The following is a 13,489-nucleotide window of genomic DNA, read 5'->3' as shown; positions in this document are numbered from 1 at the left end:
TTGAAAGCAAGACCATGCGTCAGGGACAGTTTATATTTACACTTGGCAAAGATGGTCTCCCTGAAGACTGCTCTCATTCTCTCTCTCTTGACCACAGTTTGTGAGTAGCATGCCTCAAATATCACATATCAATATTTATCAAATGTCATGTGTTTGATGTATGCATTGTTTCCTTGCCTCTTACAATCACTCACTCACTCACTCGCTCACAGTCACGTTGTTATCTGCGGTAAATGAATATGCAACGCAATGTAGTAAGGAAAAACTAATCACAGAAAAAGGATGTTCACTGTTCAGTTCAGTGAAATACTTCACACAATATTGGTCAGTAATAAGTTAGTAACTGATTTCCCGACTATATTATATCTTTATGCCTGTGGGATTCCTGCTTAGAATCGTCCTCTGCGCAACCTGTGTTTGTCGTAAGAGATGCTGTTGGATCTGGTCGTCAGAGCTTGACACAAGGATGATTGTATCGTACTCCGACGTTTTGAATCGTTGCCCACAATACAAATCACTGGTTTATTGTACTCGATGATTTACAGGCCACCCTTATATTGCTAAGTGCGGCTTTAAACTCGTCTCTCTTACATACCCAAGGGCTTATTCTTGTTAAAACATTCACTACCATGTATCTCTCATTTAGCGCATGGCGGGGGTTCCTCCACTTTTCGGGGCGGTCGGGTAGCCTAGTGGTTAAAGCGTTCGCTCGACACGCCGAAGACCCGGGTTCGATTCCCGACATGGGTACAATGTGTGAAGCCCATTTCTGGTGTCCCCCGTCGTGATATTGCTGGAATATGGCTGAAAACTCTCTCACTCACTCACTCCTCCACTTTTCAGTTCTAGCTCCAACGTCCCATTTTTGGCTCTATGCGGATTCCGTGGTATTCGGTTGCTCCTTTACCGAATTATATTTGTTAACGTTATGCAATACATTATTTCGGGAATTGTATGTTAACCTAGCGTTAAACAAGCAAACAAACAAAACGTTTTATATCACTTACTGCACAAGACATTACACAGGTAGACAATCACTATTTTCATACAGCAAAAGTAGGTACAGCCAGCCATGCTGCATCCCTTATCCGACTTTCCCTGTAAAGCTGTTCGTTCTTGAAATTCCGCCCAATAAAGGAGCAAGAAACAAGATTTATAGCCGAGGTTTCCAAATTCGTTCTTTCGAAACTCTTCTTTAAGAGTGACCGCCTCCGTGGTCTAGTGGTAGAGCGTCCGCCCGGAGAGCGGAAGGTCCGGGGTTCGATCCCCGGTCGCGTCAGAAACGTTAAAAGATGGTGCTTGTTGTTTCCCTGTCTGGCGCTCGGCATTAAGGGGCTAAAACAAGGACTAGTCGGCTCGGAGTCAGTATACTGTGTCTGAGTGGGGTATTCATGTTAAACTGCGGCATGGTATCCCAGTGAGCTAGCACTATAAATCGGCATCAGTCCGGACTAGTACAAGCAGCCACACAACCACACACACGTCGCTATATAAGTGCAATAGTCTTAGACGACGTTAAACCCCATTTCACCTCACCTTCTTTATGAGTAAGATGACACTGGCACCGTATCATCCGTAGTCTCCCATCAAGTATTACATTCAAATGATGAAAAGTCGTTTTTTACAAAAATGACAAATGATTAAAGAAGACATTCCAACTTTGAATCTGAATACGTATGATTAACATCATTGAGTATATGTGTGGTGTATCTGGTTCAGTATATGTGTATGAAGACGTGTGATTGATATCATTGAGTACATGTGCTGTGTATCAAGACGTGTGATTGATATCATTGAGTACATGTGCTATGTATCAAGACGTGTGATTGATATAATTGAGTACATGTGCTGTGTATCAAGACGTGTGATTGATATCATTGAGTACATGTGCTATGTATCAAGACGTGTGATTGATATCATTGAGTACATGTGATATGTATCAAGACGTGTGATTGATATCATTGAGTACATGTGCTGTGTATCAAGACGTGTGATTGATATCATTGAGTACATGTGCTGTGTATCAAGACGTGTGATTGATATCATTGAGTACATGTGCTATGTATCAAGACGTGTGATTGATATCATTGAGTACATGTGCTGTGTATCAAGACGTGTGATTGATATCATTGAGTACATGTGCTATGTATCAAGACGTGTGATTGATATCATTGAGTACATGTGATATGTATCAAGACGTGTGATTGATATCATTGAGTACATGTGCTGTGTATCAAGATGTATGATTTATATCATTGAGTACATGTGCGGTTTATGTTATTCAGTATATGGGTATGAAGAATGCTACAAGCGCGAGAAAACGACTGATGTTGTCCCTGGGAGGAGAGACAATTATGGGTCAGAGAAGAAACTGACATGTCCTGACCGTTGCTGTGGAAGCCCAGACTCGAAGCATTGTTGCCCCACGAGGTGAGTTAAACAACAAACAAAAAATTCTCAAGAACTCCATGCTTGTCGAATCAGATGGTTCCAAAGATGGCGGTGTGTCATCACACCCTTGAAAAAGCAGTTCATACAACGGTCCTTATCAACGGACGTTTGTCTGGGCGACATTGCATTAACATCTGCCATGAAATAATTGTAATGCGACATCGGCGTAAAACAACATTCACTCTTTCCCTGACTCTCTCGGTCGAGAATCACCGTAGAAACTAACTGACAATTACAAACATGACTGGTATTAAAACACGTCATTATGAGATGACTTGACACATTGATGTTTGGGAGGGTGTTGACTGAGAAACATGACAATATTAGGCAACTATAAATCGTGACTGCACTGGCTGACGTCTACGGGGTTAATGTCATAGCCGACCATGACGCATGAACAATTATCCAGTTTCCAGGTGGATAAGAAGACCTAGAATTAAAGCAACGAACCTGTTTTCACTGTGGTGTCAGTGCCTCAGAGAAGCATTGACCATGATATTCTACTTTGGGACTGGCGTATCATGAAGGCATTAGCCAATTATTTTTATAATAATGTAAGAAAGGACAGGATGAGGTCACTATCTTTTTCCAACAGAGAGTGAGTGGTCTAACGCCACTTTGAACAGTATTCACTGTGTCAATGCGGGAAAAACCTCCTTGTGATTGCTGCAACCTCCTTGCTGAAACCCACACTACTGAAAAAGCAATACTTATGTCCAAGGAAATGATGGAATGGAACCCACGACCATAGGATTCTGACACGCTTATGGTGACGCAAGTCTGGACACGACTTGCGGTGCCTTAGACAACTGGGGTTTTACCAGTGTCCCAAGGTGGACATAAATGATATGAGGGTATTATGAGTAATTGAGCCAATTGGCATGTCAGGCTGAGGTGAAGGGATGATATATAACTGATAGACTATCCGAATCGGAGGGATTTGAAGATAAAGGGCACATTGAATACGTTGCACAGCTTATCCAAGGGCGGTCGGATAGCACAGTTGTTAAAGCGTTCGCGCTTCACGCCGAGGACCCGGGTTCGATACCTGACATGGGTACAATGTGTGAAACCCATTTCTGGTGCCGTGATATTGCTAGACCATTGCTAAAAGCGGCGTAAAACAAACTCACTCACTCAGCTGTTCCAAAACTCTCCACGAGAGAGCGTCTGGGTGAAGAGTAGGATATTGCGCCCCTTGCAGCAACAGGTCTTTAAACAGTGTACCAATGTATTTAAGAAGTATAATACTCCCCTTTGCATTCTTGTTTGAATATTTCGTTACATGAAGGTGATGTTTAAGGCTAGACATTGTATGTCAAGTCCTTAAACGTTACCTACAGAGTACATCTCGTCACTGTGTCTGACAAGAGCTTGTTTCCTGTACGTGTAGCTCTGGTTTGTCCACGGGCGCGGTTGCAGGGATCGCAGTAGGGGCTGTCGCCTTCATCTCCATCATTGTCGGCATCGCTCTGTGCTGCGGGTGCTGCGGGAAGTCTTCTAGAAGAGAACCAGGTCAAGCGGGACAAGAACACCAACGGCACATCAAACCTGCAGGTAAACACTGTACTTAATGATGGCTTAGTTCTTGGGAACTAGTCATGACATATCGGGAGCACTGTGGATGGGCGTTTGAATAAATGAAACTACCGCACTTGACGTCAGGCGACGACATCAAGTGTCCGCACAAATGTGTCTATTTGTGACTTCGTGAAAATTCATGTAGGCTTTTGGGTAGGTAAATGTGAAATACAAGTATTGTCCATGCATTCAAAGTGCGCTTTATCCTTTGGTTTACCGTGAAACGTGTTGTTCACATGAGGTTATTTCTTAGAAAGCATCATGTGTAATTTAAGACGCCTTTAATTCCTGCATGTATATTAGGTCTTTCGGTACAACAATGAGAGGGAGACATTTCGTATGGCTTCATTTGACTCTTAGACCAGCAGCAGCCTTGGCGTACCCTGCTGCCGTAGTCATGTGACGCAACACTCGATCACAATAGTTCTCCCTTCGTCATTTTCAAAACCATTTCTTTTTCATTTGTAACAGAAAGATCGTTTTGCAACATACATACAACATTGATTTCGGTGATGTCTCCCATTAAGGTGTTCTTGTCCAGTGTTTCTGTACCCGACGAATATTGCTCTGAAAGACTTAACTTGATTAGTGAGTAATATGGATCCGTATATGAATGGAAACCTGACACAACTTTTCCTGTCTAGACTGCACGGTCTTTTCACAAATTATATCGTACACCTACGCTTTGTAACTGGTATTTAGAGGGGTCTCAGCGCTAAGGTGATCGCATACTTTAACATTGGCTAACCATCGTCGTTGCGCTGAGATCGCTTTGTGGAACGAGGCCCTGGAGCCATGGCGATCTATACACTTAAACAAAGTGTTTAGATCCTAAACATGATAAGGGCTGTGTTAAACAGCTAAACGTGTTTAGTGTGTAATTATTGGAAAGACTAGAAGACCCCCCTTGAAATTCATCGTAGGTAATTTATAACGTGTTTAGATTATGGGGATGTTGTGATTAGGTGGTGTTTAGGCTGCTATAACGATAGTTCTTTTCATGTGTTTAGACCCTAAACGTGTTAAGACAGAACACACCAAATGGTTATTTCGTCTAGGATTTAAACACATTCCTAACCATGGTTAGATGTAAATACGTCTTGTGTGTGTTTACATTTTTACCAAAGAGCTACGACTGTTGGAAGTCCATATTAAACTAAGATCATGGCGATTAGTTTTTGTTGTTTGGAACTTGACCCAGGGTAATATTATACTCTTTCCACTGTAAGAGTGTTCCTGAACAGAACTGGACTGCGTCAAGGCACGCCTGAGGGTATTACAGAACCAATGCACGTGCAAAACGTGCCTGATTAAATGCTCTGATGTAATCTATTGACTACATTTTTTGTGTGTGTGTGTGTGTATTGTGTGTGTGTGTGTGTGTGTATTGTGTGTGTGTGTATTGTGTGTGTGTGTGTATTGTGTATGTGTGTGTGTGTGTGTGTTTTTGTACAATTACTATAATCATAACTGAATTTTATTTCTATCTGAATTCTGCTTCACAGTATAGAGATACTAATATATGCTAACATAGACGCTGTTTTGATCTACACATATATTCCTTTTGATCCAGGTACAGCAAACCGTGCCTTTAATCCAGGCTACGATCTCGCATCTCAGCCGCACCCACGAGTCCCCCAACCAGCAGGAACAGCTTATCCTCCCCCACCCTACTCGCCGCCAACAAAAGTTGTATCATCTTCACCGACTGCGCCACCGTACACGCCACCATCACAAATGGTCTCCACCTCACCCACAGGGCCAGCTTATGTCCCTAAATCCAGAAGAGCCTCACCTGCTCACGTCGACCCGCAGTCGGTGAAGGAGACCCGTCACCCTGCATCAGAGTACCCAGCATCCGTCAGTGACAGCCATGTCTACGAAACCATTCCTTAAACAGGAATGATGCGCATCGGAACTGAAAATATTTCCATCCAAACTTTTTGCGTTGTATTATTGGACATGTGTCAAAATGTGTCATATTCTCTGTGTAATTAGAGTTACCGTTTAATATTATATTTGCGTTTTTTAGTTATATTTACCGTGTGGTGAGGTGAAATTGGATTTAACGTCGCGTCCAAGATTATTGCACTCATAAAGCAACGTGCACGTGTGTGTGCGCGTGTGCGTGCGTGCGTGCGTGCGTGCGTGCGTGCGTGCGTGCGTGCGTGCGTGTGTGTGTGTGTGTGACTGCTTTTACTAGTCCGGACTGATGTCGGTTAATAGTGCTAGCGCGCTGAGATACCATGCCGCAGTTTAACATGAATACCCCACTCAGTCTCCGATCCGACCAGTCCTAGTTTTAACTCCTTAATGCCGAGCGCCAGGGAGGTTAACAACAAGTACCATCTTTTAACGTTATATTTGATGTGAACTAAGAATTTGTCGATAAACAAAGAGGGTTTTAAATAGCCTGAATCAATCGTGTCAGAACAAGTTCCCATTTAAAAGGAAACAGATGTTTCATGGCAATTTGTTGTGATATCAATATAAAATGTCAACACCAGAGAACAACCAGTCTCGATTATCCGCAAAAACAGATTCCATTGAAAGTAAAGAGCAAAATAGCGGTGGAAATTATATTGATGGGTCACCGAAAATCACACCGGGTGTTCGCGAAAAGGGTGAGCATGTCCTTCCCTTCCGGTAGCATCCGCCACTCACACAACTTATATACAGTAAACTACGGTTATAACGAACACGCTTATAACGAACTGACGGATATAACGAACCTACTTTTTTGGTCCCGACTATTTGCTGTAGTTATGCTGTATATATGCTTATAACGAACTTCGGTTATAACGAACTAAAATTAGTAGTCCCTTTGAGTTCGTTATAACCGTACTTTACTGTAAAACTGCATGGGAATGTTGCCACACACTGCCCAGCAGTACTCCTGCCATGCGACGGCGGCATGTAAACAAACTAGACAATAAAATGAAGGACCCGAAATCCAGTCACACGAATACGCATGTACTAATTTTGTTAAAAAAATATAAAGGATACGTAAATTTTGAATTACTGCTGTGTAAAAGTATAGAGATTCAGCTGCTTACAATTAATAAAAAATATGTTTAAGAAATACGTTCCTTTTGCAACACAGTTGGGTTAGCACATTTGGTCGTTGTTAGACGTATGGGCCTCCTTGGTCTAGTGGATAGAACGCCGGCCGTAGAGCGGGAGGTCTGTGGTTCGATCCCCGGCCGCATCATACCACGTCGTTAAAGGGTGGTGCTTGTTGTCACCTTGTTTGGCATTAAGCGGATATCGGAGAGAGGTACATAAATTTATGTCAAACTGAGGCATGGAACATGTATCTCAGTGCGTTATCACTATTAAACATATTGACGTCGCTTTAAAGTACAATAAATTTTAACGTGACGTTAAACGCCATTTCATCCCACCTCACCTGGACATTTGTTCCTTGTTTCTCCGTGACATTTGGAGTTTTGTATTGTATATTATTCGCACGAGGTCTCATGGGTATTTTAGACCATACACGCTTGATTAAGATCAACTTATACATTAATTTATCACAGTAGCAGATAAGGTGTATCAAGGAAGTGCTATAGGGGGGATATATTTCTAAACATGATTATCCATATATTTACATACGGAAAAACAAATATGTATCTGATCCCTCTAAAACTGTGGTTCAGTGGAAATTTTAAAATCAGAATAATGGATTCATTATATTGTCTGTTTGATTAAAGTCTCGAGAGCAAACCTTCCGTTGAGTTAGTATTTCTTGTAATGTTTAACATTTCTTGGAGCCGATTATTGACGTTCAGCAGGAAAACCATCGTGAAAACTTCCGGGTTTATGTACACTGCGTTCCTCCACCGCTCAGGGGGCACGGTGGCCCAGTCGTCTAAGGCGCCGCAATTCGCTGTACAGAGTTGCGTCCCTTGAGCACAGAAACCTATGATTGTGGGTTCGAGTCCCGGTTCGTCCCGATTATATTTCTAGGTTTGTCAGCACCATACTCGTGCTCGTGGGTTTCACCGAAGTGGTAAACGTCTGTGACCTGCATCACTTCGGGCTTTCCTCCCACATTAAGCTGACACGTCGCGATATAACTTGAATATTGTTAAAAGCGGCGTTAAACCAAACTCACTAACTCACTCAATCACGCCTCCACCGCTCATAATTTCATACGGCTGCTGGTAAATCCTGCCAATGCTGAAAAATAAACGCAATGCATATTCATACAATAAAAATGCTATGTATTGTAAAGACGATGACACTGGGTGTTCGAGAAATGAATGTATCCAACTCTCAATATGGCTCAAAATTGGGTGCAAAGTCATTGTTTTGTCATAATAGAAAGATGTCGCTGAAATTCAGATAAAATCTTATCAGTATTGTTGAAGGTAGGCCCATGGTTAACAAACATTATGCTGCACGGTGTGCAGTTATATATGTCATAAATTACGCTATGTAGTTTAAGTCTTTGACACATTTTTTTCATTCTTGGCTGGGCAGTCGATGAGAGTCTAGAAATAGAATTGTGAATAAATGGTTTGGATTTCGCTTTGAATTGGTATTGAATTATCTGATACGTCTAAGGGACGCAACCCTTCACAGAGAATTGCGGCTGGACGACCAATGGATGGTGTTGACAGAGCAGAATTACTAATCGGGCAACCGCGAGTGAATCCGGCACGAAGCTACGACGCGAATCTGCAAAGCTACCAACCTACTCCACAATCGAAGTAAACATGATTTATCATCCAATACCGGCTTAAACGGGATATATCGCTTGGGTGAGATCAACCAATATCTCCTAGGAGATATTGCTACAACGACATTGCATCCCAACCCTCACACTCCGGCATAACACCACTGCCAAACGCTCATTTGCATATCACGTGACCGGACTTTTCTCTTGTTGGTAAACAAACGCGCTTTTTCAGAAATCAGAATAGAACGGACTAATGCAAGTACTTTGGGGCTCTTTAAATGTTGTTTTGCATAATTATAAAACTATGCTACTAAAACTGCGACAGTGACATCACAGTGGCTGCGACATCACGATACATATTTACACATCAAACTGACCGTATCGCTAGCTCTTCGTAATGCTTCGATGACAGCACGTGGAGCCGTACAACCAATGTAAACATAGGATAACTACGCAAATGGAAATAGTTTTTCATGATTTTGGATATTTCTCAATGAAAGTTAAACATTCTATAACATTCTATAACATATGATATGTAGACTTGTCAAAAATGAAACAGATCAAAAACATATAGAATATCTTGAATGGACTGTGTATGCTGGTCCCATGGAACTCTTGGTAGGAGAGTGCACAACCCTTTGCAGACCATTTTGGCGTCCCCATTACGTCACAATCATATGAGGTCATTAATCCCGGCCACGCATGTACAGTCAAGACACTGGATATTACTGTTTACAAACACAAAACGTTGGAAGATGATAAAATAGAATCTCACCCTTGTGCCTTCTAAGTTCAAATATATCATGGCTCGTTGACAAATTCCCCAAGCCTCTGATAGTTGTAACTTATCAACTCGTCTTAGTATACTTCTTCTCGGAAGACATTCGGTGAGTTTCCTTACCACCCTACATTACTTTACACGTATGGAAGTACACTAATTGTGACATGACTGCCACATACATGTATACGGTTCCAGTGAGGATATTAACAATGAGATTTAAGATTCAAAACATGTTAAATGCCTTTGACATGACATGAAGAACAAGAATGTGTATATGTTGTAGAAAGATTGTGGAACTAGGGACTTCGTGAAATCCCTCAACCTTTCAGCAACCTGATGCTAACTCTGTTTTGGTCAAGGCTTCCATGTAATCCCTAAAATATTCAGGGATTACACGAAATCGCTGGATATATTTACCAGAGAAATCCCTGAATTACTTTTGACAACATAAGCATTTCATGCACACATCGTGTTTAGTTGTGTAACCCGCCGTGTTCCCACTGAGCCGGTAGGTGATGCTCAATTTTACTTGTCGTGACTCCAGTTGGTCCATGCTGAAGGTGTTTTTTTCTCTCGCACGCTTTGGTCGAATTCCTATCGCTATCTCGTTACTTTCTTATTTTTTTCTGGTAGTTCTTGCATTTAGAGTTGCATAGTTTGGATAAAACACGACTCATCGGTTTTGGTTGAAATTGTAAAACCACATAAAAAATTATCTATGTGATGAGTCGCTTTGTAAGTAGGACAAAACACTTCTCCTCGGGATTGCTTGAGATTGTAAACCCTGACATACGGGAACACCCCTCCTATCAGGGTTTACAATCTCAAGTAATCCTAAGGAGTGGTATCTCCTTTACTTATAAACCTACTGCTAGTTTTGCCTTAGTATTGTAGGTATCTTGCTGTCACACAGTATCCTTGTGAGAGGTATTACTTTCAATTGAGACCCGCGGAGAGGTTTTACATTTGAACTGTAACGCCTGGTTGTTGTTTTTTTCATTTGAATTGTATGTGAGTGAGTGAGTTTGGTTTAACGCCGCTTTTAACAGTATTCTAGTTATACCACAACGTGTCAGCTTAATGTGGGTGAAAAGCCCGAAGTGATGCAGGTCTCAGACGTTTTACCACTTCGGTGAAACCCACGAGCACGGAAATGGTGCTGACAAACCTAGAAACATAATCGGGTCGATTATTATTCGAACCCACAATCATATTTTTCTGGCGTGCCCAAGGGACGCAACTCTGCACAGCGAATCGCGGCGCCTTAGACGACTAGGCCACCTGTGTCCCCTTCCAGTGACCTGAATCGAACTTGCAACTTCAAATATTGTGTTTAGTAGTATTACCCATGGGTGATGGTTTGGGGAGGAATTTGTGGCAACTGACGGACGGGACTTTTTATCCGTGGCAACCTCAACGGCCAGGGACACGGGTGGCCAAGTCGTCTAATCGATATGCAGAGTTGCGTCCCTTGGGCACGCCGGAAACCTATGATTGTGGGTTCGAATTCCGGTTCGCCCCGAGATGTTTCTAGGTTTGTCAGCACTATACATTTACTCATGCTCGTGGGTTTTACTAAAGTGGTAAACGTCTATACCACACGCCCTGATATAACCGGAATACTGTTACACGCGGCGTAAAAAGCCAACACACTGATATACCCTTCACCAACAGTAACAGGGAATACTCTTACAGCACGACAATGCTAGGCCGCACACAGGGAGGATCGTCATGGACTTCTTGGCTGGACCATCAAGGATGTCCTCATGCACCACATAACTGTCAAAAGATTCACAGATTCACAGATTCAGAACAACGAACGATCCGACCTATTGCAAACAGTACCTACCAGCTAAATGCGAATAAAAAATGATAATATACGAGTTATAAACTGAAATTGGGTAGTATATGAAAATGCTGCAAGAAGTCAGATATGAAATGAATTCTGGAGGTCAATCAAACATTAATGCGATTTTCTAGTGTAAGTCCTACAATCATACTCCTTCATAATGTTTTATGGTTGTGTATTGTAAAACAATGTTGGAATTGTGTTAGATTGTTTTTGCGTAGATTCAGTGTTTTAAAAATAATTATTTATCAAGAATGTATTTGTTTGATATAAGCTGTGGCGTAGAGGTTACTATATTTATAAGGTGATGTTGTCTGGAAAGTTGCACAACAGCATAGACCAATCCAGTCCGTTATGGAAAGTTCTGCAAGCTGGTGAGACTAAATAAGGGGGCCAACGCGTGGCTATATCATCTCGGGGCGGTCGGGTAGCCTAGTGGTTAAAGCGTTCGCTCGTCACGCCGGGGACCCAGGTTCGATTCCCGACATGGGTACAATGTGTGAAGCCCATTTTAGGTGTCCCCCGCCGTGATATCGCTGGAATATTGCTAAAAGCGGCGTTAACCCATACTCACTCACTATATCATCTCACATTTCGTCCCACATTACACCAAGACCAGCTTTTGAGTGAAGATCACTTTTCACCCTGGATATCCAACCTAGGCCTATTTTGGAAGCTTGACCACTGTTGCTGCTAGGTGAATATTATTATCACTGACGTTTTGCTATTTCCTCTATTTTCATATTTGATACTGCCATTTTAATAGTACTGCCATTGACTTTGGTACTGACACTCTCTTGTGTACTGTCATTGTACTTACTTTGCAGTATTTTTTGTATTCATTTGTAAACCTAGTACATTTGATATTACAACTGTTAATTGTATACCATTTGTTGTTTGTTGGTTTCATTCTGAATTCTTTTTCGTACAGATTTCTGGATTAACTCATTGTTTCCTCAATTCAGAAATAAATGCAAACCTCCCATTTGATACAGGCGTCAAGAAGTTTCTTGAAAATCATGACCAAAAGCATCCCCATATGACTGTATTATTCAAGCCTATAGGTTGCAACCAAACTATACAGGATATTATGAGGAACACTTGGTGTTTATGTAGGAAGTTGTACGGGTCATAGTTTGTATCACATCCGTGATGCATTGTTTGCCATAGTGTGACACTGTGCGGTTTATATAGTATGCACCTCACTTTTCCGATAACACGATTATAAACTACTTTATAACATCATACATGATCAGAAAAAATGGAGTGTGTAGATATCATGACGAAATAATCCAAGAAAAGGTTGCTGAATCAAGATTTGAAATAGCCCCGTGAGCATTCCGGGGTAGAATAGGCCTGTTACTGTATTGACAGGCAACGGGCATATTGGGTGTGTGAAGGTGTGGGGGTGGGAGTGGGTTGGAGTGTGTGTGTGTGTGTGTGTGTGTGGTGTGTGTGTGTGTGGTGTGTGTGTGTGTGTGTGGTGTGTGTGTGTGTGTGTGTGTGTGTGTGTGTGTGTGTGTGTGTGTGTGTGTGTGTGTAAAATAATATGGCTAGATCATTGATGACACAAGGTGTTCGCGAAAAGAGTAAGCATATGTCCTGTTCTACCGATAGCAACAACAACTGGAAACAATTGTGCCCGATGCCGAAAAGAAGTACTGCTACCATGCGACGACGGCTTGTAAACAAACCAGACAATCAAGTGATTGTAAGACCAGTAAATCCAGTGACACGATAGCGCATTTACAACACGGCAACAAAAATGAAACAAAGTAAATGAGAAATACACGTCAAATTATTTCCTCTTTATACGTATCAGCAACAGGTTTATGATTCATCAATCGCAGTAATGAATCAACTTCCTCATCACGGATGAGATGCTTGTCCTTCCGGCAGTATTGGTGCAATACTGCAAGACGCGACGCACTACTTCACTAACCGCACTCTGAATGTCCACTTCACTTCTCCCGAACCCCATACAGGCGGTATGCGAGACACACAGGTTTAATGGGACCAGTCATGTGTTTACAACACGGAGCGGATATAACCTGGGTAGATGCCAGCCTGGCACATGTATTTACACAGCCATGATATATGATCGCATAGACGGTGTGGATGTCTTTCTTAAAGAATCCTCCTC

General features: G+C 42.0%; 1 protein-coding gene across 1 annotated transcript; it reads left to right on the top strand.

The window, feature by feature from the left end:
• On the top strand, positions 1–6,048 carry LOC124147504 (protein shisa-5-like). Its single transcript, XM_046518109.2, has 4 exons — positions 1–100; positions 2,286–2,430; positions 3,845–4,008; positions 5,606–6,048. The coding sequence occupies exons 1-4, from the start codon at positions 52–54 to the stop codon at positions 5,926–5,928; spliced, it is 681 nt and encodes a 226-aa protein (XP_046374065.2). The 5' UTR covers positions 1–51; the 3' UTR covers positions 5,929–6,048.
• The last annotated feature ends 7,441 nt before the right edge of the window (positions 6,049–13,489 follow it).

Source organism: Haliotis rufescens, unplaced genomic scaffold (genome assembly GCF_023055435.1).
Source record: "Haliotis rufescens isolate VD_foot unplaced genomic scaffold, xgHalRufe1.0.p SCAF_7, whole genome shotgun sequence".
NCBI classification, from domain to species: Eukaryota; Metazoa; Mollusca; class Gastropoda; order Lepetellida; family Haliotidae; genus Haliotis; species Haliotis rufescens.
The sequence above is the reverse complement of the archived record's forward strand: the minus strand, read 5'-3'. Positions and strand labels throughout refer to the sequence as shown.